The sequence below is a fragment of the Hippocampus comes genome, unplaced genomic scaffold, assembly GCF_001891065.2.
Source record: "Hippocampus comes isolate QL1 unplaced genomic scaffold, H_comes_QL1_v1.1 scaffold88, whole genome shotgun sequence".
NCBI lineage: Eukaryota > Metazoa > Chordata > Actinopteri > Syngnathiformes > Syngnathidae > Hippocampus > Hippocampus comes.
In genome coordinates, this window is record NW_017805933.1 from 220,645 (window position 1) to 246,868 (window position 26,224).

The window sequence follows — 26,224 nt, forward strand, 5'->3', positions numbered from 1 at the left end:
CTCGCCTCCTGCTCCCTCCCTCCTGTCTCCCTCTCTCACTGCGCTGAGGTGCTGAAGAGAGGAACTAGATCCAGCTGTGATGGAAGGGAGGGGGGAGAGGAAAGAGGAGGAGGAGAAGGAGGCACTGATGCGCCATTACGCACAGGCACGATCAAACTTCAGGACAAACACGAACCCTACAGGCGGTGCGACATCAAAGCAGCACCTGAAGGTTAAACATCGGCCGCAAAACGTGCTTACGCATGTTCGAAGGTGACTAAAAAGTACTCACATCGTTAAGTAGACGTGCAGAGTAAAAATAACTCGACTCTGCAGTACAAGTGCATACTAATTCGACTCCTTTAAACATACAAATGCTGAAGTGTAGTTGAAGTCGTGACTTTCGGTTTGTCCCAGGGGTCGCCACAGCGAGTCACGGACATTGTTTTGTTTTGTTTTTTTACCCTACAGATTTTTCGCTGGATCCCCTTGACGCATTCTACCCATTTTATATGGCCTTGACGCCAGCAGTGGCTTGGTTTTAGGACATTGACCTGTAAGGGAGCAACATGTCGGCGCTGAAATAGATTTAAGGACTAGAAAGTAACAAGTAAATATATGTATTCTTTCAATATAATATAACAAACAATAAAGTACCACAACTACAGTAATGTGGTTACTTTGCCCGTTTACCAACCAGAAAGAGCCGTACATTTCCGTGTGTAATTAAATGCCACAAAGATTATCGTCCAGGTATAACAAATCACGTGACACGTAGACGCTGCGGACATTGTTTTGTTTTGTGTTTTTACCCTACAGATTTTTCGCTGGATGCCCTTGACGCATTCTACCCATTTTATATGGCCTTGGCGCCAGCAGTGGCTTGGTTTTAGGACATTGACCTGTAAGGGAGCAACATGTCGGCGCTGAAATAGATTTAAGGACTAGAAAGTAACAAGTAAATATATGTATTCTTTCAATATAATATAACAAACAATAAAGTACCACAACTACAGTCATGTGGTTACTTTGTCCGTTTACCAACCAGAAAGAGCCGTGCATTTCCGTGTGTAATTAAATGCCACAAAGATTACAGTCCAGGTATAACAAATCACGTGACACGTAGACGCTCAAGTGAAGTGAGAATTGTTTTGCTAACCGAGTTTTGACCCTCCACATACATGGGCTGGAACTTGTAAGAACGTGAGTTTTTTTATCTCCTTTCCAGTGTAACTATTATGTCGCCTTTTCCACATGCATCTTGATTCAACTGCGAAAAACATTTCCGAAGGTAACTGAACGCAACATGAAGAATCGTGAAGTCACACGGCACGTCGACGCGGAAGTAAACCGACCGTTGTTTTGCTAGTGCTGTTAGCCTAGCGTTTTTCCATATACAAATGTGTTAGCAATTACACAAAATCAATGGTCAGGTAAGGAATTTTGTTTTTCATATGGCGCAGTTTTCTAATTGTTTTTGCAATGTGACTGTTACGGCGTTTCTTTCCAATTGCTGTAAAGTGCATAAGCTTTGATCGTCACGATAGTGTAAAAAGACTATAATATGAATGAACGGAATCTTATGTTTTTAATTCTTTCAATATGAGTGTGTATTTCCCGTTTAAACGTTCGATTATGCATTTAAAGGGTTGACATACTGAAATACTCTTACGGGATCATGTGTTGTTGCTGCTACAGTCATGTGAGAGTCAGTTGAGTGCGAATGCTAATGAAATGAGCTGATGAACTCAATGTGCATTTCCCTGAAGACTCGTACTTGCTTCTGTCGCAACTAAAACACCCACACATGAGCACTTCGTAGGGTTTCCACGCTTAACATTAGGTCAGGGGCAAGATGTCCCGAATTCCCACCGCACGCAGCCCGTAAACAAACATTATGTAGCTCAGTTTTTTGCAAGACTGTACGTCAAGCTTGTTGACTCAAAAATCTTCACATGAAAGTGAAAATATGTACAACATAAGGGGAAAGCGGAGTACCAGCCCAACTTTCTGTGGCATGTGAACAGGCTCCCTCGGGCTTTTTAGACAGAGCAAAAACAGTAGCAAAATCCATTACTTGTGTTGTTTCTGTAATAATTAATGCTGTTCTGTTACTGCCACACAGTGTCTGCATCCTTCATTATCGAACGAGAAAGTGTTAATGTTTCACATACCTTCAAAGAAAAGATTTAGCCTGCTGTTTCATTGTTGATGTCATTAAATCTGTTCTTGTTGACACAAAAGATAACGTTTTGTGTGTGTTTTTGTGTGTACACATGCATGCGAGCATTTTGGTCCCTTACTATACACATTGTACCGTGAGCTTAATACAGTATCTCATAAAAGTGAGTACACGTGTAGTATGTATTATGTATTTTTATGGGGCAACACTGAATTAATGACACTTTGTAAAACCATTAAGTAGTGAGCCAATTTACTGTCCCCTTAAAATAACTCAATACACACCAATTCATGTCTTAAACACCTGGCAGCAAAAGTGAGTACACTGATATGCGAAGATATCCATTTGGGCCAAAGTGTCAATATTTAATGTGGTCATCATTATATTCTAGCATTGAGTTAGGTGGGGATATAGCCAGAGCTTTTACATAGAATATACATACAAATATAGTATATGAAGGATGTACTCCATTTTCTGATATACTTTATGCATCTAACCGTGATTTTGGGCACACCCTTTCACACCTAAGCTGGTGTGCGTGTGTGTTGTTTTACTGTCATAACCAGGTAACATGAAACTGAGTGACCCATGTTGACTTCACCTCTGGTTTGTTTTACCCTTTGTAATGCAGGATGACCCAGAAGCTCTGCCTGGAGGGTCAGGTGTACTCAGTGCCTCTCATCCAGCCAGACTTGAGGAGAGAGGAGGCTGTTCACCAGATAGCAGATGCATTGTTCCTCCTGGAGACCATCTCTACTGACATCTTTAGGAGGTAAGCTCCACGCAATTTAGCATACAATTCTCAACATTCAAGTTTCAGGAACTCGGTTTCTAAAAAGAATTGAGATTTTTTTTTGGCCTCGTGTGGTGTTTATAGAGTGTCCGAAAGTGTCGAGAAAAATCGCTGCCACCTGCAGAGCGTCAACGACCGGATCCGACTGGTTCAGGCTCGTGTTGACCGGATCAAAGGCAGTAAAAAAGCCACCAAGGTAAAGTCGAAACAAATGGAAAAACACACTCTTGAGTTGGGGAGACGTGACTGTAAAGCTGACTTCTTCAGTGGCGTTGGAAGAGAAACATCCGACGCCATAGTATTGAAATCTGCTCAACCTTTAGTTAACGAGAGCAATTCATTTTTCATTGGATTTATTACATGCAGGACAAACACTTTTTTTTTCTGAACATTCTGAGCTGCTATGCCACAAGGAGCCATTATCCTCGTCACACACCCCAATCTTTTTGCCTGGTTGTCATAGAAACAATGAAAATAGACACCTGGAAAATGTTTCAAGGAGTGGGGTAGACCAGATTAAATGTCTCCTTTAAAAAGTTCTCTTTTTCTAGGTTTTCTCCAGTGCCAAGTACCCGGCCCCAGACCGACTGCAGGACTACTTGTCTATCTTCACCGGAGCCTCCGACCCTTCATCACAAGCCCGCCCTCGACATAGAATACAGAACAAACTTCGACCCTTTGATGAGAAGACTTTACAGGTCATCTTCCTATTTTCCCCAAATGTGAATGTGACTGAGTCTGCGATGAATTCTATTAGATTATGATGTGACACAGCAGTTAATTTCCAAAATACAACTGCCACACCGAGTTTCTCCGCCCATGATTTGGAAACTAGGCTGGGTGAGGCTTTCTCATTTTCAAGCGATAGATGGACTACGCGATGATGTCTATCATGTCAAAGCCAAAATAAGTAAAGCTGTAGTGTTGTTTGGATGTGCAGATTGGTGTTAATTTCTGATAAGCGGCACATACGAATGTTGAGTTAAGTTGTGAACATGGTGGTTGGGAATTGTTTGGGAATGTGTCCGTTGCATCTAGACGCTCAAAATGACAAGTATAAGTTGGTGGCTTGGTAATTAAGTGCTGCCATCAGGAGTGAAAAAACAATCCATGTTTGTTTATGGGGGCTCACATGAACACAGCAGTTTGTGCTTGCTTTGTTTTAAGTAGCTTGGTCCCTAGTTGTCATGGTAATGAAAGCCATACTCGGGGTCTGAGCGGTGGCTTTTTTGAACTCCCTCTAAACAGGCCGAGTTCAACAAGGCTCTAAAGACAGTGAAAAGTACCGGTACTACAATTCCTGATGTTGAGACACCCGGGAACTGTTTTAAATTGGGAGCAAAAATGCACAATATGTCTCTCTAGACAAAGCGCAATATCAGTGAACTCCATTTGCCATTTAAGAAAAATAAACACATACAGTGTTTCCATCGGTAGCACTGCTTTGTTTTGTAATAAGATTTTTCCAAGTGTCTTGTCTCGAGACAGAAGAAAACACATTGTGCAATTTCCTTTGGTGCACACATGCATTATTCAGTTTCCCACATGGAGAAACATCTGTTTCAGTTCTGCCTGCATTTACCTGGACTTTTCCAGTGAACCTTCACAACTTACAGGGGTTTGGAACCAAGCTCTGACCGAAATGGCAACAATTTTGCGATTCCTTGCCTCCTAAAAATGTTTCAAATTACGAATATTAATAGTTTCAAACGAAGATATACTTCAAACTATGGTCACAAAACACTTTTATAATTCGAACTCATCTTACATTAGCTTTAAAAATAAATAGCTTATAGATTTTTTTAAAAATTTGATTGAAGTGTGAGGACGTTGGGGTGTGTTGCCGCTTTACAACGCTTAAAAGTACTATTCCTTCTTTCCTATTCCCTATTTTGTTATATTTTTGACTCTGTGACAAATATTATCATTTATAAATACCTATTTTGCAAACAACTTTTTATCTTTAGATTCCAAAATTAGTTTCCATGACCTTTAGAAATACCTCGTCTTAAGTTAGCTTCCAATGTCACCATCAGTTTTAGAGCTAAGGAAGGTCCATGTTAGCTTCCAAAGTTAGCACCAACGTAAGCTTTCAAAGAATGCTCCAATGTTAGCTCTCAACATTAACTTCAACAAAAGCTTCCACCATTAAATTCCCAAGTTAGTTTCCGTTGTTACCTCTAATGTTAGCTTTCCATGTTAGCTTTCAGCATTGAAAGCTAGAGTTAGCTTCTACAGTTAGCTTCCAATGTTAGCTTCTAGGTTACTGTTCGGTTCAACATTAGCTTCTGCAATTAGCTCCCATGTTGGCTTTCAATGTTGAAGATTATTATTTAAACAATAAATAGCATTGAAAGAGCAAAGGAAGCCTAACGTTGGCCTCACACATTAGATTTCAAAGTTACTTCCACCATTAGCTTTCAAATTGTATGATTAAAAAGAAAAATACTTGTTAAACTTTTACTTTCATGTTTTTTTTTTAACTTTCATGCTATGACATTTTCTGGAATAAAACATGGCAAAAAAAAATATGGCTAACGCGAGCTACTTCAACACAGACATGACACTTTAAAAGTTGCAGGGTGATTGGGTGTTGTAGAGAGGGCACAAAAATTTGCAATAATATTTGTTTTTCATCAAATACTTCAATAGGTTCTACAGAAACATTTGCTCATGGAATTGATAAAAGTCACCTCATCTTCCATTGTTTGTCTCCCTGGCAGGAGAAGCTGGTCTACTTCCCTGTGTGTGCCGGCAACAAGAAGAAGTCAGAGGATGAGACGGAAGAAGGGCTGGGCAGCCTGCCACGTAACATCTCCTCCGTCAGCTCGTTGTTGCTCTTCAACACCACCGAAAACCTGTGAGTCCACGTGCACGCACACATGCACACACGAACAGTCATGAAGTACCGTAAATACTCAAAAGTACAGAGAACTGAAAAAATCCACTTCAGTACAGAAAAAAAATATTTGTCCCGCATTTGCATCACGTAAGCACATAAAATACAAAACACATTGTTTAATTCCCTCCTTCCATTATGTGTTAAAGCTACAAGAAGTACGTCTTCCTCGATCCTCTGGCGGGAGCTGTGATCAAGACGCACATGACCATCGAGACAGAAAAAGAGGAGAAACCTTTTGACGCTCCATTGTCCATCACAAAGAGAGAGCAGCTTGAGAGACTGGTAACTTAGAACAGCCCTTTTCCCAGAGTATTGGGACGCCCTAACCATCAAATCGAATGGCTTTTTTTTTTTTTTTAACTCTTGCTCATCCAAAAATGCCTTCATGGACCTTGGTGAAGGAGCAGTGTGTCACTGAAATCTTGTCTGTTGTAAAAAACGTAGTCTTGGGATGGATTTACGCTGGAGGTAGAAGTGCCCATTTCAAATTTAATGCAAAGTAGATCCATGTTTTTATTAATGGTCGATTTCCGTGAGGATTTCTCGTGACGCATATCCCATATGGCTGTGTTTACACTGAAACACATAAACAAACTCCACATGCCTACTTTAATCATATAAATATTCAATGATACATAGCATTTATGTGGACTGGGCAGAAACTCATTTATGTATAAAATCAACTTTGCCTATTGATATAAATGGAATTGAAATGAACGGTGGATGCCATTAATCTTGTAACCTGGCCAATTGGGAGCAAAATTCTTCCCGTTCTTGTGTCACTTCAACCATATAATATAAATCCAGGATGATATTTCAAAGCTGTGCTTTGAAGATGGTCGACGATGTTTTGACAGACGGCAGAGATCCACATGCCTACTTTAATCATATAAAAATATTCAATGATACATAGCATCTATGTGGACTGGGCAGAAACTCATTTATGTATAAAAAAACTCCACATGCCTACTTTAATCATATAAATATTCAATGATACATAGCATTTATGTGGACTGGGCAGAAACTCATTTATGTATAAAATCAACTTTCCCCATTGATATAAATGGAATTGAAATGAACAGTGGATGCCATTAATCTTGTAACCTGGCCAATTTGGAGCAAAAATCTTCCCGTTCTTGTGTCACTTCAACCATGTAATAAATCCAGGATGATATTTCAAAGCTGTGCTTTGAAGATGGTCGACGATGTTTTGACAGACGGCAGAGAACTACTTCTACGTGCCAGACTTGGGTCAGGTGCCAGAGATCGACGTGCCGTCATACCTGCCAGACCTGCCAGGCATCGCCGACGACTTGTCCTACAGCGCCGACCTGGGTCCTGGCTTCGCCCCGTCGGGACCCACGCACATCATTCCTGAGCTTCCGGCCTTCTCGGAGGACAGCGCAAGTATTAAAATAGTCGGAGAAAGTGTGAAACCAGCCAAAGTGTCCCTTGACTGACCACATCCTGTTTTAGGTGAGCTTCACCCTAGTGTTCTCCCTCCTCCTCCGCCACCGCCACCACCACCTCCTCCTCCTCCTCCTCCTGCACCTGACACTGCCGCAGGTCCACCTCCTCCGCCACCCCCTCCGCTGCTTCCTGCTGAAACCACTTCAGACGGAGTCGAAGTTCCAAGTTCAGGTTTGCCAATCATAAAAGAAAGATGAAAAATAATGCTCAAGCGGAAAAAGCTTTTTTTATTGCCAGAATGTGAAAAAAAAAATTACATCCCAAAAAACACCCCCTTGATTATTCTTTTGTCTTTTTTTAAGACTATATCACCCAGCCCTAATCAAGCTGTATGGGATCAAATGAACCATTCCAAACACTCCCTCACCTTTTTTCCCCTGACTCCATAGGCCCAGTTTCTGGGGCACCCAGCGAGGTGGTCCAGCCTTCAGACGGCCGAGCCAGCCTCCTTGAGTCTATCCGCAATGCTGGCGGCATTGGCAAAGCCAAGTTGCGCAACGTCAAGGAGCGCAAAATGGAGAAGAAGAAACAGAAGGAGCAGGAACAAGGTGGGAAGGGGGGGGCATGTTTTATTCACGGCGACACCAAAGGCAGCTTTTAGCGTCGCCAATGTGCAATTGAGAGTGAAGTGTAACCGGCGAGCAAACTCGGGTTAGTGACGTGAGTCGCTCTCGTTGTTCCCTTTTGTGGTTATTACAATAATATTTCAATGAGAAGCGTAGCCAAAAGTTTGCGAAGAAAATAACCACACTGTCTCAAAGTAAAACTAAGAACAAACACCTTTTTACCGTGATGTCATGCGCACCACTAGCAAACGACGTCTCTTATCAGAGTCAGACAATCGCTTAACAAATGCTACTTATTTGTCATCTCTGAGCAGTCGTAGCAGGAACTACCGGTGGGGACTTCATGTCCGATCTCTTCAACAAACTCGCCATGCGCAGGAAAGGTACACAAAAAAACGCAAGCGTAATGCCTATTTGGCGGAGATGAAAACGACCCATCCTCTCTTTCTTCAGGTATTTCTGGGAAGGGCCCGGTTGGCGGGGATTCAACCGACCCCCCCGCCGGCACCGGAGGAGCGTTTGCAAGAATGTCTGACGTCATCCCACCGCTTCCCGCCCCGCAAACGGCGACAGATGATGACGACTGGGAGGTCTGAAGAAGTGGACAGTGAAGATTTAATGTACAGATAATTAGGGTTGGGAAATTTTCATTTCCAACTTTGAAAATTGTCTGCAATTTTGCAACTCTATGAACAATACAAAAGCACTTAATAGTTTATTACAGAAAGAATGTACCAAACTAGATTATATAACATTTGACTGTAAAATGGTGTCACTCGTGTACAAGTTTCAGAATTTTACCACGAGTAGCGATGCTCGTGAGCCGTCGACGCATTTCGCTCACACGTTTTTCTCTTCAATAAACCAATGTTTGCATTACGTAACAATGCACCTTCAATATTTAATGTGGCAAATGAAAGCCGTGCAGCATTGTCGCCGCTTCAATAATTCAGTTGGACACGCAGCAACTAGTAATGTTGCAACAATGTTGCAGACTCACAGTGAATAGAAAAAGTCTACACACCCTTGTTCATATGCTTTTGGTGAGACCAAGATAAATCATTTAAAACCTTTTACCCTACAACTCATGCGACCTGTACACCTCAACTGAAAAACATGTGGAAGCTTTTACGGTGGCAAAGTAAAAATAAAGAAATGAGATAATGTGGTTGAACAAGTGTGTGCACACTTTTATAACTGAGGGGCTTTGTTCAGACAATTCACATTCATTCAAATTCATGAGTCAGCATACACCTGCCAGCATTTCAAGTGCCTCTGATAAACCACAAAAACATTGCAGTGGGCTTTTCCTGACACGTTTGTTGTCAGATCTTACAGCATAAGCTATGATGTGCAGAGCTTCCATAGCATCATAGGGATCTTGTTTTTCAAAGGTTTAAGTCAGGAAAAGGGTACATTTCTTTTAAATAAGAATAGGACAGAAGAAGACATCATTAAGTAGAGAAAATAAGGCACCAAGAACTGGATGTCCTACCAAAACCATCCAAAGACGAGAAGAACACTGGTCAAGGAACCCGACGGCAACATTGAAGGGGCAGCGGGAATTTCTGGCAAATAGTGGCTGTGAAGGACATGCAACACCAGAATTGCAGTCCTCGGAATCTAGTGCGGGTTAAAACTAGTCGACATTTTGCTTCTTCTCCACAAAGAACTGAAAAGGAAGAACATTGGACAATGAGAATGAGTTGATTGTAAATTGAGACCTAATTAAGTCCCGCTACCTTGACTTTCAAGTTCATTTGATCAGTAATTCAATGGTCCCCAATGAAATAAACTGAAATAGCATGCATTGTATCAAAATGTCATTCAACAAAAATAAAAACAAGGGTTGCGGTGTGTAGTGAGTGACTGTAGGATCTGGTGTCGGGTTGGCCAGTTATTCTGCGTGTTGGTGTCTGAGCGTAAGTAGTGGCCTGCAGCAGCTCCTCAATTTATATTTCCCCCATTCAATAAACGGATGAATATGCACTGGCGGCCATGGCGCTCTTTGACCACATGTAGAGGCATTACTCTATGTGACACAAAAAAAAAAAGTTTTGGCCCCCCCTAGAGTAAGTCAAGTGACCCCTGTATCTGCCTGCTCCTCACCTTCCGCAAGGCAGCGAATCCGGGGCCGAAGCTTTGGTGCGTGCTGGTGCGACTCCGGATCCACGCAGGAAGTTTTGTGAGGGTGGCGGGACGGGAGTAGCGTCGGTCGCACAGCACAATGGAAGAGTAGTCACTACGGTGACGGATAGCTCTGCCTTTTCAGGTGAGGAAAGAAAAACTCTTGTTGTTGATGACAAACAAGTTGAATGACTAGTGGAGACATCAAATGATTTACCATACCTATTGATTGATTGACAGCCTTCATGCAGAGATTTTCTATGAGTGCTTGGCCCGGGCTCTTCCCCCCGCTGTGAGTCTGGAATATTCCAAGGTTTTAAAGGAGGCATACATTTTCATCCCAATTCCAAAAGCCATTCCGAAGTGTCTTTTTAAAAAGCCATGAAGAAATGTCATGTTAAAAAAAATACATGTAAATGGAAAGCAGGATGGTGTCTTACCAGGTGTTTGTCCAGGTACGACATCTTTTCATGCAGTTCCGGTGATTTGATATTTGGATAAGGCATTCCCACCATCACCACACACCTGGAAGTCATAAGTACATGAGACAAAAGTCATCTACATAGGGCTGAACGACATGGCTTGAACAAAATCTCAATCTTATTTAGAATTTTAACTGATTTAGCTGGGATAGAAATATCTATCTATCTATGAAAAGAGAGAGATCGAGATCATTTTACAAATAATTTATATTCGGAAAAAGGCCCCCTTTGGCATGTATGTAAACATGATCCTTGGTAGATTTTTTTTTTGTTTCATGGAAAAACTTGTTGACCTTTATTTAACCAGGTCAAAAGCTTATTGAGATTGACAATCTCTTTTGCAAGAGTGACCTGTCTTCCCAAAGCACATACCTGCCGAGGTCATCAGAGAAATTGATGCCCTCGCTCATCTTTCCGCCCACCACGGAGAACAGCAGTGCCCCCGTTAGGCTGCCGCCTCCTTGCTGAGTGCATCTCTGTTAAGAGACATGACATTTATGGACATGGTGTACAGTGATGCCAGTTTAACTCGTTCAGTGACCATGCTTGTAACTCAAATCACTTGTAACCCAAACCAGCTTTCCACTTTGAAATTATTTGAAGTCCACAATGCCAATCCCGAATTGAATGAATTGAGGGATTCTCCAGAGGTCAATCCTGGGACCCCTATTAGTCAGTCTGTACATGCTTACATTGGACTACACAGTACGCAGCTATAAAGTGTCCTACCCCTTCTACTAAAAATTCAAGCTTTTATTCAATTGACGTTGTGTAGCTGCTTCTTCTGGACACTCGCTTTCTAAGGAACTACGATTAAAAAAAAAATAATAATAATAATTTGTCACAACAGCTACACAAAACTCAACTGAACCTGTACTTTCACTGCTAAACCACATGAACTAAGAGTGGCTAAATGATTGAAAATTTGCTGCCCCCATTTAGTGGCAAAATGACTGAAGTACTGTCTACTTCAAAGTCAAACTTTGGCTTGCAACACAAAGCAAAAACAGACCAAAAAAATGGCTGCGATACAGCTCATAACTCCATTAACTGGGTACCATTGTTCATATTCAGCAGGATTCCACATGTGAGTATGGCAAATGACTGTTCTTCACCTGGATACAACGTGAGAACTCGCTCAGCACTTGCTCCACCTGGTTGGCCTTCTTGGGCTCCTGGAATATCTGAAGAAATCAAATTTGGCTTTAAGATGAGAAATTTATAAGGAACCTCAAGCGGATTGTTTTACTTTTTTTTCCCCTGATGCAGTGGACGTCCCCAGAAGTCATACAATTTGGTCAAACAAAAGCAAACGAAAAGCCAGAGCATAATTTATTTTGATAAAATGTAAAAATGTGAAACAAAACAACACCTTTTAATGAAGGTTTATGAAGGCAGCTTGACTCTTGAACAAAGCCTACCTTCTTCTTGTTGGCAAGTCGGGTCAGAACACCGGCAGACTCCCAGTGGGCCACAACGCGCCTCGAGTACTCGTATGAGGGGAAGAAACACACCACACCACCTGGCACCACGTTGCAGATGTTTGAGAGGATGCGGCCCGTCTCGTCCATCTGTCATTAAGTACAACATGTTTCATAAAAATTACACATACTGCAGCCTTGATTTAAACAGCAGGGCCATGTGCCTAATTTCGAATTAATGTTTGTATCCGATTGTCTCCTCTCTTTCATATACATTTCAAGAGACATATGTCCCATATCCAATACCTACTGGATTTTAATCATTTAGAAGAGCTCTGATCCCAATCTGAAGATATCAAATTCCATTTTTGTTCTCCTTTTGCCATGACACATAATTGTCCCACTTGAGAGGGAAAAATGTGTTGTGTGTGCATGTTTGAGTGTTACCATGCGAGGAGAGTCTCTGTTTTGGTATGTGAAATCTAGCTCCTGACCGGATGGACCGCTGCACAGGACAATGGGGAGGATGTTCTCAGGTGGAATGACATGGCCTGCAAAGACAAAAGAATGGAACATGAAATAACATAAACAAACAAAAATAACAATAATAATAAATAATAATAATAATAATCAAATAAAAATGGTGACCTTAATTTAATATATGGAAGCGCATTTGAAACCATTTAAAATCAGTTTCAGCATAATGGTGTCAGGTCTCGTGCTTGAATAAAATTACTGTATCTGCTCCAACAGTGGCTTCTATGCTTTTATTAGACACTCGATTCTCTGTCCCACGCAGTGTCAATTTCTATTCTTCTTTTGCAACAAAATAGCTTATTTCCATGCAGTTTTACTGAGATGTCACGACATGATCTAGTCATCAGGGTGCAACCAAGAATTTTACTATGCCTGGCGTAAAAACATGCAATAAAACAACCCTCTTTCAGAAAAATAGAATGGGATGAGCCAAATGTTTATTGCCCTATATTAGTTCACCTCTCAAACAAGAGCTCAATATTGAGCGATGTTGCCCTCAAAGCTCTTAAAAAGTATTGATTTGATACTCATGAGGACAAAGGAGAATCCCTCCGCATACTAAACGCGCTTTTACTGTCCTTTGCTACAAAAGCAGAAATAACGGCAAAGCCGTTACGGATATTTAGCAGAGTGGCCGTGATGCCAAATGGGGTCCCACTTACCACAGGAAAACTCGGCGATGCGCTCTTCTCGCACTCCGGCGGAAAACAGCAGCTCTTGTTTGAAGTCTGACACCTGCACAGAGCAGCTTTCAGTATCAGGGGAAATCAGATTTTTGTCATTACAGTGAACCCCCGTTTATTGTGGGCTATACGTTCCAGACTCACCAGCGATGAATAAAAATCCTGGTGGGGCCGTGTAGAAAATGTTGAAAAGAAAATTTTGGACTTGACTTCCATTTTCAAAACACATTTTTATCCTATGGCTTTTGACTCAGCACGAGACTCAGCATTGTTTTAGTGTTTTATAGTGCTGACTGTTTTTGTGTTTACTGAGTTGTTGTTGTTTGAACTGTCTTTGTTATTGTATGACTCATTTTTTCTCCACGTACAGCACTTTGTATACAACAATGGTTGTTTAAAAAGGCTTCATAAAGTTAAGGTGAATACTGTAAAATCCTGTGAATTACACACAGCCGGCTGTGTATTTTTTAAAAATCCCTATGATTAAGGTCTTTCAAAATATTTTAAAAATCATGTTTTCCAAAATCTTGTTCTTGCACTGTTTCTCTCTTAGTAATTTTACTTTCAATTTCTTTACTTTTCTTTTAAATCTCTAACTTCTTTTAAATGTACTTTGAATTACAATATGTGAAGCATATTGAGTTACTTTGTGTATGAAATGCACTATAAATCAGTGATTCTATTTTTTTTTTACAACCTATAGGTCGTGCCTAGGTAGTGGTAAACATATAAACAATATGAATTTTTGTTTCTTATTAAGCGTCCTGTAAAATGCCCCCTGCCATGAATTTTTTTTTTTTTTTTGCTCAAGAGGAACTCACAGGCTGCATGGTTCCTCCCGCGATGATGACGGCCCTGCACTCCTTCAACACCTGGGCAAAGTGGACAGCCGGGTTCAAGAGAAGGAACTTGACGCTGCTCTCCGACAGATTTCCTGCACATTTGCACACTTCAATTTACTATTGGTGCCTTTACTGACCTTGTTTATAGTGCTGTGAGTTTAAGACAGTACCTTGTCTGTGTATAACCACCCGGCCGTCAGTGTTGCTGTTGGTGAGAGCCATGAAGAAGCCCTCTACTTGCATCATGGGGGAAGCGGCCAGTGCCTCTGATGACCCCTGTTGGTCATTTGGCGAAGCTGCAGACAAGAGGAGCTGAATTACAAACTTGAGAAGGGAAGTTCTATTCATCAGTTATCTGTAATGCGTGTCCTTATTATGTCTGCAAATCAGGTGGAGTCTATCCTAGCAATTTTCCATAATAAGCCCCGTTTTGACCCTGAATTTAACAATCTTGCGATCATATTTGTTGTCGAACTGCATCAAATACAAACACAGCACATTTGAATTTGATCCGGTGTCGTTCTACACCAACAAGTGTGTTCAAGCAATATTACGTCGTTCTATTCGACAAGCGTCTGATTTCCAACCTGGTGCCGTGCTCTGGGTGCCGTGCAGGGACTGAAGGTAGCGGTTCAAGCCCTCCGTGCGCCGATTCTCCTTATTGGAGCCAATGGGAGTGTGCGGAGTCACGCCCGAACCCACATATTTCTCCACAAAACCACCTAGCTGTGGAAAACAAAGCAGAGACCATTGTGAGGTTGTTTTTTTTTTTTTTTTTGCAATTGCAGCACACAGAACATCACTCCCTGCTGTCTTACTTTTCTGCTGATCATGCTCTTCTCAAAATATCTGTGCAGCTAGCGAAACAAAGAGAAAGACAAGTTTTAGGTTATATTATAGCAAAGTTGATCAATTACGCAATATAATGTATTGACTCATACTCAAACTCATCATTCTCAGTTTGAGTTGTGTTGAAACGCATTCACCGGCCTGAACAGCTATATGCAAATTTGGATTTTAAAAATATATCACAGTGGTGTCTTGACTACATACCTAAAACTGGGTTTCTCCATTGAAATGAATGGACAGGCTTTTAATTTGTTCCTTTTTAATGTGAAAAATAACACTCTGCAGTGTTGTACTTCATAAAAACATACAGCAATAACAATTAAATAGAATCTAAAGAAAGTCACAACTGCTCAGTAAGCCGCAGCACTATTTGAGGTTTTTCGCAGAAGAAAAAGAATATTCCTGTGTGTATAGTAGCTGTCTACATGTGTTTCTGCACCATTTGTGGTTAAATATCTGTTGCCTTCAGGGTTATCACATGACAACATCGATGCTAATTTCGTTATCTCCTTCATAGCATTCTGCAAATAGTGTGAAGATTTCATCAGAAAAAATGTTTTGGGGGGGAGGGTTTCCCCAAACCTGTTGTGTCTTTGATTCTGCACATCTACATAATGAAGCAGGTGGAGATAAACAAATAATACATAAAAAATATATTTTTGAAAAAAATATTCACTATATTCAAGTTTCAATGCTTTAACGATTACCTTAAACAAGTTGATGTTGTCAATTTGAGCTCTGAACAGAAAGTTGTTGATGGTGAGCATCTCTGTTGCTGAAAAAAAAAAAAAAAAAAAAGAATTCATGATCAAGTTTCTTACAGATTTTTGCCTGTGTGTGTGTGTGTGTGTGTGTGTGTGTGTGTGTGTGTGTGTGTGTGAATGTTGTCTGACCTGCTTCCGTGGTTTGGCTCTGTGGATTCTGACCCACCTTGCCTGAGAGGATAGGATTTACATCACAGCACCGTTCGCCAAACGAAAAATAAATGCTTTCACTCACCTCCCAGCACTCGCACCAACCCCTCAATCACAAACAGAACTTGTTTGATGTACATGACATTCTTCGCCTTCAGCCGGCTCCTGATGAAGAAGAAAAGGAGACATATTGTGGATTAATTGTGGATAAGCTCACAAAGTTGATTTATACCAATTTGATTTTCGATAATAATACCTTGAATGTTCATATCTAAATAACGGCGACAGGATACCAATATTTCACCCAGCCCTAATCTTTGCCTAAACTAGCATCAAAATTGTGGGTGGAGAAACTGTGTGTAGGGGCGGGATGGTGTCAAAAAACATGCTTGTGACATCACAATGTGGGAAAAATTAATCATTTTAATTTTCCATCATACGTCTCCTTTAGTTAAGAAGTACAGATGTCAAAGTTACTCACCTGAAGCGCTCAGCATATTGGCTGAGCTGCGAGTGAGCCCGGCAAAGCTGTAAGTGACAATATTAGGATATCTCAGGTCGCATACAGTACATTCACAAAAAAAAAAAAAAAAAAAAAAAAAAAAAAAGTTGGGTACACACTGTGTGCAAGTAGTGCGTTTACCTGCGCACCGCTGAGCTCTGCACTGTGTATGCAGGAGAGTGTGTCACTCAGGTTGTGAGCTTCGTCTATGATCAACACCTGTTTACAAACACATTCTACTGTCGCCAATGCACCACTTCATTACTGCTGTGTGTGTGTGTGTGTGCGCGCGCGCGCGCGCGCGCACACACACACACACACTTTTTTTTTCAAAACACACCCCTTTTCAAATTTAAAAAAGGATGTGTACACTTTTTAAATCCTACATGGAATCATCGCATTGTCGTTTTAATGTTAGGTATTGTAAAACGGACATACTGTATTCTTGATAATCTTGTTGACTACCTGGTCCTTCAGCTGAATCCCTGCCGCCCGCCTGGTGGCTTCATGCAGCACCATCTGATAAGGCAACACCACCAACTGCGCAAACAAAAGCAACGCAAGCAATTCAGCTTCTGGACAAATAAGACCTGAAGTCCCTGAATGAGCAATGAGAGGAGGAAGAGGATGACAATGTTGAGTACAAACCTGTGCCGGTGGGACAGCAAGGCGTGTGGCGTAGTAGGGACACGAATGGCTTTCCTTGCCCAGCTTCAGAAGTTGCTCGATGTCATGGACGCTGCCCAGGAGCTCGTCCCGCATCTGTTGCAGCGCCGAGATCTTGTTGTACGGACAACCACTCTTCGCCGAGCCTCGTTTCCTTTTAGCGTCATCGTCGTGATGTGGCCTTTCTACAAATGACATACCATTCTTGAAAGCAGTGGTACGAATTAACCAAGTTTTGTTTTCTCCCTATTGTGCCAAGTTATCAAAACATGTATTGTATATGATTGACAGTAAAAAATAATTTGTACTCGGAATGTCACCCAAGTCCAAGTCACTTTGTTTTGGATATCTGTTGATACCAAGCTCCGATCTGACACTGTACCTCAGCAATGCATTTAAAACATCAGTAAATAAATGGTATATCATCTGTGGCTTGTCAAAAGTGTATTTTCTTACTGTGTTTGTTTTTCTGCATCTCCATGCAGCGATCATTGATGCGCTGAAGACTGCCAAGGCGTCGCACCTCCTCATTGACGCAAAGATTCTGGAAAGCAAGATCACATTGTGTTTAGCAGCAAGTTTCAGCAAGTACGGCAAGAATATGCTTCTAACAGCAATCTTCACAACTGTAGCTAGGTTGGTAGATTATAAAGGTGGGTTGGTTGTGTTGGTTTTGTAGGTTAGTTTCATACTGTAGGGTGATACAAAGTTTTTTTTTTCCCCGTCAAAGAATTCCTTACAGTAGGGTGATTTGGCAGCTTTGTTTAGGAGGTAAGTAGGCTTGTTTGGCAGGTAGGCAGAGAGGCAAGTAGGTAGGAGGGTAGCTAGCTAGCTACCTAGCATAGGTAGGGAGCTAACTAGATAGGTTAGACAGGTTGGTAGCTAGTTTAGCGTTGGTTGGGAGGTCAGATAATTAGATAGTGGCGCTGTGCAACAGATCAACCCAGCCGCTGGGGAGCAGTGCCCTCCCCTGGGGGTACACTGTTCCCCGGTGCCGGTCCCAAGCCCGGAGAAATGGGGAGGGTTGCGTCAGGAAGGGCATCCGGCGTAAAACTTTTGCCAAGACGGACATGCGAGTTGATAGGGCGGTTTGCAGGGACGGATGGGAATTAATGACTCGCTGTGGCGACCCCTGAAAAGGGACGTGCCGAAAGGAGAAGAAGAAGCTGTGCAACAGATCAAAAAATATCGTTATTGCGATAGTGGCCAGTGCAATTTGCGAACAACAAATATGCGCAATAACTTTAATATGGAATTGTATTCTTTTATCTGAATTTGACCAGTCATGTGTACCACCATCCAACAGGTGAACAGTATGTAGGTACATTACAATTAATTACACACGAATACATTGAACTTGATGATTTGTCTACATGAAAACAAAGTATTTCTTTCATTCGATAATACAAATGCAATATCTTTAGGCACATGTTAAATATTGCAATAATATCGATATCACATGTTTTTCCAATATTGTGCAGTCTGAGTAGGTTGGTAGATTGGTTTGGTGGATAGGTAGGTTGGACAAGTAGTTAGGTATGTTGGTTTGTTGGGCAGGTCAGCTTTATCTTGGGTAGACAAATTAGGTATGTGGCTCGGTTGGTAAGTGTGTGAGTTTCACCTGCCGGGAGCCCAGCGTGACCAGACTGATGTCCTTGCTGAAGGGGCTCTTCTGAACTTCATGGACAAACTGAGCAAGCTGTGAGTGTGTGCGACTGCAGTAGTAAATCTGTTTACACACACACACACACACACACACACACACACACACACACACACACACACACACACACACATTATGCATCTGTTCAGTATTCACATGACAGCACACTACATAATGCTAGACATCACACGACCTTTGTGACATGCTCCTCGACTAGCTCGTCAACCTCTTCATCCTCTCCCACGCAGAATCTGAGGAGATGTACACATCCTGCCGTTATGGTGTGTGATTACATCACAAAGGTTCCAAGTCGAATGGCCGTTCACACCTGCTTTTTGACTTGGAATCGTCGTCACTTTCATACTCTGCGATAATAAGATCCTCGTCATCTTGATTTGCCGCTACGTCGGTTTGATCCTCTTTAGTGCACTGCAATAACTTGAATGCTTCATCCTCATCACAACTCTATGGACAGACAAAAGAAAGAAATACCCTTGTAGTAGTCCAGTTGTTTACAAACCAACATTCTTATTAACAAAAAGAATGAGTCCAGTGCAAGATTAAAGTTTTAGAAGGCGGCCCGACCGAGGCAACTTAAAACGTGTGTGGGGGTGACCTGAAGAGAGCTGAGGCCAGTTCCTTTATTTCTGAAGACTGAAAATAAATCTAATTTAGACATCTATAGCTGAATGTCACATGATCAACAATTAAACTTCTATTTCCAGGTATTTCAATCACGATCAGAAACTTAGTCTCCTTGTCAGCGGGTAAAATGCATTCTCTATGGGGTTGAAGTCGTGCCCCGGATAAACTCCTTTTGCGTTTTGTACCATTAGCTTGCTACCTTAAGAAGGTAAATTAGCAGGCAAAACGCTTCGGTAGATTTCTGAGTCTGACGTTATGTGTCACATAAATGAAGATTAATGAGCCTGTCGTCCTAGAAGACATGACAGACTAAGCCACATTACCTCCAATGAGTTTCACAAATGAGCTTGTTAAAAAGCTAAACCTCTGACTCATCAGTCTGTGGGTCTGATTTATTTTCCAGCTTTTCTCAGCTTCAGTCACTTTTTTTTTCACCTTGAGTCATCTCAGTCTTTTCCGTTGGTTACACCTCAGGTGCAGATGTTGCTCTTTTGTCGCAGTGAGTACTTTGAATCCACTTGAAAAAGTTATGCACGAAGTTTTCAAATGATTTTATTCCATGCCCACTGTACACAACATACAACACAAACCAATTCTTCACAGACAACCAAGCAATCATTTTAAGCAAGATACTGGAGCTTACCTTTCTTTTCATTGCATACTTGAGTTGAACATTCGTTCTAATCAGTTCTAAGCGCTCCTCTCGCTTCTGCCTTTTCATTTCATCCTCCTGAAACGGAACAAAAACAGACCAATGTGAGCATTCTGATTTCTATCATTCTTAACTTCTTAACTGATAAGCCCTCACCTTCAACTTTGACACTAAATCCCGTTCAGCCTTTTTCTGTACAAAACTAGTAATCCAATCTGGCTCTGTGGACAAACTTTGGGCGGAGGCCTCTGGGTCGGATGGAGAAAGTGACGTCTGGCCCTTCTCCAGCAGGGCGGCCGCTTCTTGCTTTCTTTTGGTTTCAAAGTCTGTAAGCCAGCTCAGCGCTCCGCATATCAGACTGAGAGATTTGCCCTGGATCAGAGGCAAAACATATTTCATTTGGAATCATCTTGCACGTATCATGCTCTCAAATACACAAGCATACCGTCCCTGTGGGGCTTTCAAAGATGCCAACTTTGCCCTGGTCCAGTGCACTATACAAGCAGCGCATGAACTCCTCTTGGATGGTGTAAGGCTGGTAAGGAAATGGAAATTGGGATCTCTCATTCGCCATGATGACAAACCTGAGGACCAAATGGGACACATTACACTTAAAGGCAACCACATGTGGTATTGCAACACGAGAATTGACTTTTTCATGATTGTTTACAAATATTTGGGCCTCTGGAATGCCTGTCTGTCCATCAAGTGTGAAACTAAACAACCCAGGAAATCTTTAGTTATCTTCTTATTGCTAAAAACATTTGTTTGAAAGTTATGAAACAATGGGGATAGTTAGCGTAATAATCGCCCTCACACAGTCTTTCTCTGGAATATGCTGTAAAAATCCTCGTTGGAATATTTTGACAAAATCATGCCACTGACATGTTTTTAAGACACCTGGGTACTGTTTTGAATTGTAAAACAAAACACAATGACAGTACACTTGTTACAGTTACATTTATTAAACACAGTTCGGCCCGCCTTCAAAACTGTAACATCCATCAACGTTTTCCGGACACACAAATTCCAATTTGCATAAATTTCAATAAAAGCTACAGTGCTCACATTTTTAAGTTATGGTAGTAAGCGGTTATTCTTTAAAAATAGGGTTTCAAGGCAAGTATTAGGGCTTTAAAATAAGGCTTCAAGACAAGATTCGGGTTTCTAAATCGAGTTTCTCGCCAATGTTATAGTTTGTAGTTAGCGTTTCAAATTATGGTTTAAAGCCAGGGTTACGGTTTTAAAGAAGGGCTAAGGTTTCAAATTAGGGTGTCATGGTCAGTCTTGTGGTTTCAAACCCGGTTGTGAGATCGTATGAAAGGAAAAGGGGAGGTCGGAGGACGAAAGAAGGGGCTAACCTTCACTTTTGGGGTCTCCACCTTGGTCAAAACACACACGCACGCACCCACACGCCTCCTTGTTTCTTTCCTTATACTGTATAACTTTGTTAACTAGTGAATACTTCTAAAAATAAATGTTCAGCGCACTTTTGTCGACCTAGAATAGATCTGGTTGATTGCGCACTTTTCAGTCACAATGAACAAGTTTAGCAAGATCCACAACCACGATCGTCTCGTGATTAAACGCTACAAAACGCCTCATTTAGGATTACTTACAGTTCCTTTTACGATCCCGTCAGGTGAACTAGTGGTACTTTGGGTAGCATAAATAATCATTTCGGAGTAAATTGCATCTTTATATGACAAAGGATATGGAAAAATGGTAAAGAGTTAGTCTGTTTTGAGTAGTTTCAACTCCCGCGCCAAGAGAGCGCAAAGGACGTCGAAGCGGGCCAATAAGGAACAAGCTCATATAACGTGTGCGCGTTTTGTCTGAAAAGGCAGCACTCGAGGGCGGGTTTATTATATAAATGTAATTTTTCAGTTTTGTCTGGCTTTGATATAATTTTTAAAGCCATATTGTACTGTGAGTAGTTAAAACTGAGACGTATTGTGCTGATAGAAGATTCAGTTGTTGTGCTATTACTAGTTGTTTAAAACCGCCATTTCTGGAGATTCCGGTTTATTTATTTAACACCCCAAGCGCTTGGTTCTTCTCTATGGTTCCTTCCAGAATGTCTGGAAAGTTCTTTGCTTGAGGTGCTAGACAGGATCTCATATACGAGTGAGCTTTGCACGCTTTACGGACATTCAATCGTAAGCGCTTTGCTCGGCGACCGGTTAACGCGTCGTTTGTACTAGCGGTTTGGTCAAAACAAGAGGTAGCAGTAGTATAAGATAGGCGTTAACACACCAGGTCGGTGTTAGTGCTTTTGAGTACTAGTTAAAGTCAAGCTTCGGTTTCGCGTAGCCTCATTTTTGCAATGACCGCCGAGGAGCAAACGGCAGAAGGACACCACGCCATCCCCATGGAAGGAGACGACATCACTCCCAAGAAAGATGGAGGTGTTTTGAAGGTAATTATTCACATTGAGAGCCTCTCTCTTTTTTGCTACCCTTAAGCGCATGGGCTAATAGCGTTAGCTGTCATCAGCTAACGCACGGCGGGCAGGTTGCTAACCGTTTATTTATTGTCTTTGGTAACTAATCGTGGGAATGTCTAACCAGCTCGATGTAACGACGTCTATGTAAACCTTCTAGAATCATCAACATTGGCGACCAAATAAGATGTTGAGACGTGTCATAAATAAATAACCTTTTGGTCCTGGTTGTTGTTGACCACGTGACAACAATGTTATGTATTTCAACCAAAAAAAAAAAAAAACGTGTAAAGATCCGAGTTTACGTTGCTTTTTGATGCAGTGTTTCTCAAGTTTTAATGAGCAAAAGCACATGGATGTCTGTACGAAATAAATCACATAGCTCATCAACAGAGACACTTTAATTTATCTGCTATTCACTCTTAGGTCGCTGGTTTAGATCAAAGGTAGCATTATTTTTAGCAATGAAATCCTGTCGGGCCAATTAAGTAAAATAGGGTAATTACACTCGGAGACAGTCTAAAACGCTTTATGTAAAAAAAAAAAAAGCTTAACGTGTCAGAAAACTACAACCAATCGTTTACCAAAATTCACATGCACATCTCTCTTTGTGCCCACTTCAACCTCTGAAAATATTGACAAAATTGCAACAGTATTTTGGATAATAGGAGCATCAAGCTTTTTCTTCCCCGTAGAGATTCACTGTAGGTACAAAAATTAACAAGGCTTAAGGTTAGCAAACGACCAATCGCCACTAAAATTCATGTGTCAGAAAATATCAAAACGAAGGAAAACGCTTCATGTCCATAAAATCCAAAATACGGTGGTGATTGCTTTGACATTTTCAGAGGTTGAAGTGGGCGTTGGTGGTGGTGTTCATGTGAATCTTGGTCGTGATTGGTTTAGTACTTTGCGAGTCTATCTCACAGTTCTGATGTTTGGAATTTGAATCTCAGCTCAGATTTTGTTGTTCTTCTTCTTCCATTCATAACTTTGCTGCTGTGAATTGGGAATTTCTCCATTGCGAGACTAATAAAGGTTTTCTTATCTTATCTTATGTTCAAACCAGGTCTGCCTGGATTTTCTCTCGTACTGTCTTTCTCCCGCATTCCAAAAAATTCCATGTTTTGTATTTTGTTCAAGAAAGACACATACGTAGGTGTGTATGAATTGGGTGCCAATCGGTCTCTAGAGAGTAACCCACCTCTTGTCACAAAGTCAGCTGGGAAGTCCTCCAACTCACCTGAGACCCAAACGAGGATAAAGAAAATGCATGGATGTTTTGTCTACAAATATTTCTCTGGAGTGCCTGCCAGCCATCAAGTGTAAAATTAAACAACCGTGTAAATCATTTAGTTGGCTGCCATTTTCCGAAATCTGCCCTGTGTGAACAGCTCAGCACTCACTGTTACCAAACAACAAGGTTAATTCATGTAACCACCCCCACGCAGACTTTCTCAGACAGTTACTTGACCAGATAAATTGGCCGACATTCTTTGATGGTTTAGAATTCACTCAAAGGCGGGCTGAGCCTGCTGTGTCTTCCTGAAAAACAGCGTTGTGGATCAAGCCCACCAGTTTTGCGCCAGGTCACACGAAAGGGGAAACCAATCTGTGTGCTACCATAGCAGGCTGCCAACCACTGGTCCGGAGATGCAGTTGTTAAAGATGTCCAACTGTCATGGGTTGGGCGATGTTCCAAAGAACCACTCTGAAGCATCGGAAACAGCACGTGTCATGTCAAAGCCAAAGGAGGCTGCAGCGTTTGAACGGATTTGCATTGGCTTACAATGTCAGCAGCCTTTTAAGTTCAGAGAATGTTACGATAATGTTCATTAGTTGTTGGCATGCGAGTGGTCAGAATTTCTAATTGGTGGCGTTCATGCGCCACAATACTACACTAATTGATTTTATTTTGGCGATGGGGTAAAACGCTACACGAGTTATTCAATGCAATGGCATATAATGGAAAAACCTGTTGGTGATGTTCGTTCTTGAGCATCTGCCAAGAATGCTTGGAGCTTTCTGAAACACGCCTGTGATGCAAATTCAACAAAATGGAAAAATATGAGCATGTCGATGACAGACTTTTGCCAAACAGTGTTCTTTGTGTCCCCACTCCTATTTTTGGTTGTAGGGTGGAACCTTGACTAACAAGTGTGCCAACTTGAGTTTTTCACATTACAGAATGCTGCTGGGAGGATTTTATTTACTTAGTGTTGCCAAGTCAGAATTTAAGTTCTGAGAGAGCTTCACATTTGCCGCCACCAGAGTGAAGTTTAAAAAAAAAAAAAAAAAAGATGCAATTTAGGTTCTGTAATGCATGTGGGCAAGTAGAGCCACAGGTGCCGATACTCTTTCGGTTGTTTATTGAATAGGACAAACAGTCACACACGCATACAAAATGAGAACATTCAGAAACTGAGAACATTCACGCACAGACAGTCGCACACAGATTAGCTGGCCAATCCGACTCCAGGTCCTGTTGTTACCGACAAGGCCATGCATGCCCTTAAAGGCACGCATCCAACAAATAGATGCTACTGTACATACAGTAATTAATGGGGCCTGACTTATTAATCGGCTGGTCAAAATTAGCTTTTGAAAAATCGCCCCCCCCCCCAGATAAATGAATGAATGAATGAATAAATCGACAAAGAATTGTCCATTTAAAATGAATACTAAAGGATAATGCAGTAGTCAGTTTTTGCCTGTAATTCACATGTTCATTGTTTTAAGTGTTAAGGCACCAAAAAGTACATTATTTCATTCACTATACATTTTAAAAGTAATCGAACGATTATTTCGTTATTGGGATTTTATTCTGATGAATATCAGAACTGGCACCAGTCTAAAAAAAATTATATATATATATATATATATATATATATCATGCATGCATTTTCTAAAACCATTTTTTCACATTCTCATATATTGTCTGGAACACATAAGTGGCATTTCATTGAGCAATATGTATGTGATATAAAACTAAATGGAGTCGCAAGCTTGATTCACGGAACAAATTAAACAATGTACTACTGTATGTCCTCGCTGTCTTATGTTTTCAGCTGGTGAAAAGGGAAGGCACTGGCACAGAGCTGCCAATGATTGGGGACAAAGTTTTTGTCCACTACGTGGGCACCCTCCTGGATGGCTCCACCTTTGACTCCAGCAGAGACCGAGGAGAGAAGTTCTCTTTTGAGCTGGGCAAAGGTTGGTTTCCCATCATTTGGGAGAAGACATTACCCCGTCACACCGACAACAATGTTTTCATCCGTCTTCCCTGTTTGCGTGTGCAGATCAAGTCATAAAGGCATGGGACATCGGCGTGGCTACTATGAAAGAGGGGGAGCTCTGCCAGCTCATCTGTAAACCTGAGTATGCGTATGGGTCTGCCGGCAGCCCACCCAAAATTCCCCCTGATTCAAAACTTATTTTTGAGGTAAGCCTTGACATGCATCCAAGTTGGCCTTGTTTCATTATCAGTGTTGTTGCCCAGAGGATTTGAGACATAGTATCGACTCAACTTCCCATGTTATCTTCCTCTCAAGGCAGTAAACTAATTGAGAGAGAATTAACTGTGGTAAATTGCGCAGTCCATTTTGCTCCAGTTTAGTCGAGCGAGATGCACACCAATTTTAGCTGATTTTTTATTTTTTATTTTTTTTAATGTGAGAGACCACACACGATGACAAAACATTGACTTGCGAGCCCTTGCCTCTAAAGGGTCTTTTGTACCCAAATGGCATGGATTGGCCTAACTCTAATTTGCATTTGTAAATACTGAACAAGTGTAATCTTTAGACATACTAGAAGTCTGATAATCATGCCCTGCAAAGGAGGGAAATGCTCATATTCAAGCAGCCCCTCCCCACCCAATAAGAAATCTGTCCAAAAATATAGAGG

The 26,224-nt window shown here is 41.4% G+C and overlaps 3 protein-coding genes across 6 annotated transcripts; 2 read left to right on the forward strand and 1 right to left on the reverse strand.

The window, feature by feature from the left end:
- The first annotated feature begins 6 nt into the window (after positions 1 to 6).
- Positions 7 to 9,054, forward strand: wash1 (WAS protein family homolog 1). The gene is made up of 11 exons (XM_019890365.1): positions 7 to 252; positions 2,793 to 2,933; positions 3,039 to 3,150; positions 3,506 to 3,652; positions 5,678 to 5,814; positions 6,003 to 6,138; positions 7,074 to 7,263; positions 7,333 to 7,497; positions 7,716 to 7,874; positions 8,207 to 8,275; positions 8,346 to 9,054. Exons 1-11 carry the CDS (start codon positions 80 to 82, stop codon positions 8,486 to 8,488), a joined length of 1,572 nt encoding a protein of 523 aa, XP_019745924.1. The 5' UTR covers positions 7 to 79; the 3' UTR covers positions 8,489 to 9,054.
- On the reverse strand, positions 8,936 to 21,661 carry ddx11 (DEAD/H (Asp-Glu-Ala-Asp/His) box helicase 11). 4 transcript variants are annotated; one of them, XR_002170639.1, is made up of 29 exons: positions 21,495 to 21,661; positions 20,321 to 20,459; positions 20,032 to 20,247; positions 19,867 to 19,953; positions 18,907 to 19,043; positions 18,772 to 18,829; positions 18,537 to 18,644; positions 17,372 to 17,459; positions 16,898 to 17,100; positions 16,715 to 16,789; positions 16,391 to 16,468; positions 16,229 to 16,275; positions 15,833 to 15,912; positions 15,727 to 15,768; positions 15,541 to 15,608; positions 14,803 to 14,841; positions 14,572 to 14,710; positions 14,155 to 14,280; positions 13,964 to 14,076; positions 13,122 to 13,194; positions 12,370 to 12,473; positions 11,923 to 12,072; positions 11,617 to 11,685; positions 10,874 to 10,977; positions 10,460 to 10,544; positions 10,242 to 10,317; positions 10,002 to 10,156; positions 9,468 to 9,564; positions 8,936 to 9,437 (listed from the first exon to the last, which is right to left on the reverse strand). XR_002170639.1 is itself a non-coding variant. In XM_019890362.1 (28 exons), the coding sequence occupies exons 2-28, from the start codon at positions 20,447 to 20,449 to the stop codon at positions 9,532 to 9,534; spliced, it is 2,682 nt and encodes an 893-aa protein (XP_019745921.1). In that variant the 5' UTR covers positions 20,450 to 20,459; positions 21,495 to 21,661; the 3' UTR covers positions 8,936 to 9,531. The 4 variants fall into 4 exon arrangements, 3 of the variants coding, with proteins under 3 accessions (XP_019745921.1, XP_019745922.1, XP_019745923.1); XM_019890362.1 differs by having other exon boundaries at positions 8,936 to 9,564; XM_019890363.1 differs by lacking the exon at positions 21,495 to 21,661 and adding an exon at positions 21,237 to 21,322 and having other exon boundaries at positions 8,936 to 9,564.
- Positions 21,662 to 21,868: 207 nt separating this feature from the next.
- Positions 21,869 to 25,841, forward strand: LOC109528080 (peptidyl-prolyl cis-trans isomerase FKBP4-like). Its single transcript, XM_019890366.1, has 3 exons — positions 21,869 to 22,294; positions 25,387 to 25,531; positions 25,618 to 25,841. Exons 1-3 carry the CDS (start codon positions 22,202 to 22,204, stop codon positions 25,824 to 25,826), a joined length of 447 nt encoding a protein of 148 aa, XP_019745925.1. The 5' UTR covers positions 21,869 to 22,201; the 3' UTR covers positions 25,827 to 25,841.
- The last annotated feature ends 383 nt before the right edge of the window (positions 25,842 to 26,224 follow it).

What these genes read in the sequence shown, in the direction of transcription:
- wash1 (XM_019890365.1), top strand. Translation starts at nt 80, where the DNA reads ATGGAAGGGAGGGGGGAGAGGAAAGAGGAGGAGGAGAAGGAGGCACTG. An exon ending in TCTACTGACATCTTTAGGAG is followed by an intron (nt 2,934 to 3,038) that starts GTAAGCTCCACG and finishes TGGTGTTTATAG; the next exon opens with AGTGTCCGAAAGTGTCGAGA. An exon ending in TTCAACACCACCGAAAACCT is followed by an intron (nt 5,815 to 6,002) that starts GTGAGTCCACGT and finishes TATGTGTTAAAG; the next exon opens with CTACAAGAAGTACGTCTTCC.
- ddx11 (XM_019890362.1), bottom strand. Translation starts at nt 20,449, where the DNA reads ATGGCGAATGAGAGATCCCAATTTCCATTTCCTTACCAGCCTTACACC. An exon ending in AGTATGCAATGAAAAGAAAG is followed by an intron (nt 19,044 to 19,866) that starts GTAAGCTCCAGT and finishes GTCTGTCCATAG; the next exon opens with AGTTGTGATGAGGATGAAGC. An exon ending in CGTACCTGGACAAACACCTG is followed by an intron (nt 10,318 to 10,459) that starts GTAAGACACCAT and finishes GGAATATTCCAG; the next exon opens with ACTCACAGCGGGGGGAAGAG.
- LOC109528080 (XM_019890366.1), top strand. Translation starts at nt 22,202, where the DNA reads ATGACCGCCGAGGAGCAAACGGCAGAAGGACACCACGCCATCCCCATG. An exon ending in AAGATGGAGGTGTTTTGAAG is followed by an intron (nt 22,295 to 25,386) that starts GTAATTATTCAC and finishes TTATGTTTTCAG; the next exon opens with CTGGTGAAAAGGGAAGGCAC. An exon ending in CTCTTTTGAGCTGGGCAAAG is followed by an intron (nt 25,532 to 25,617) that starts GTTGGTTTCCCA and finishes TTGCGTGTGCAG; the next exon opens with ATCAAGTCATAAAGGCATGG.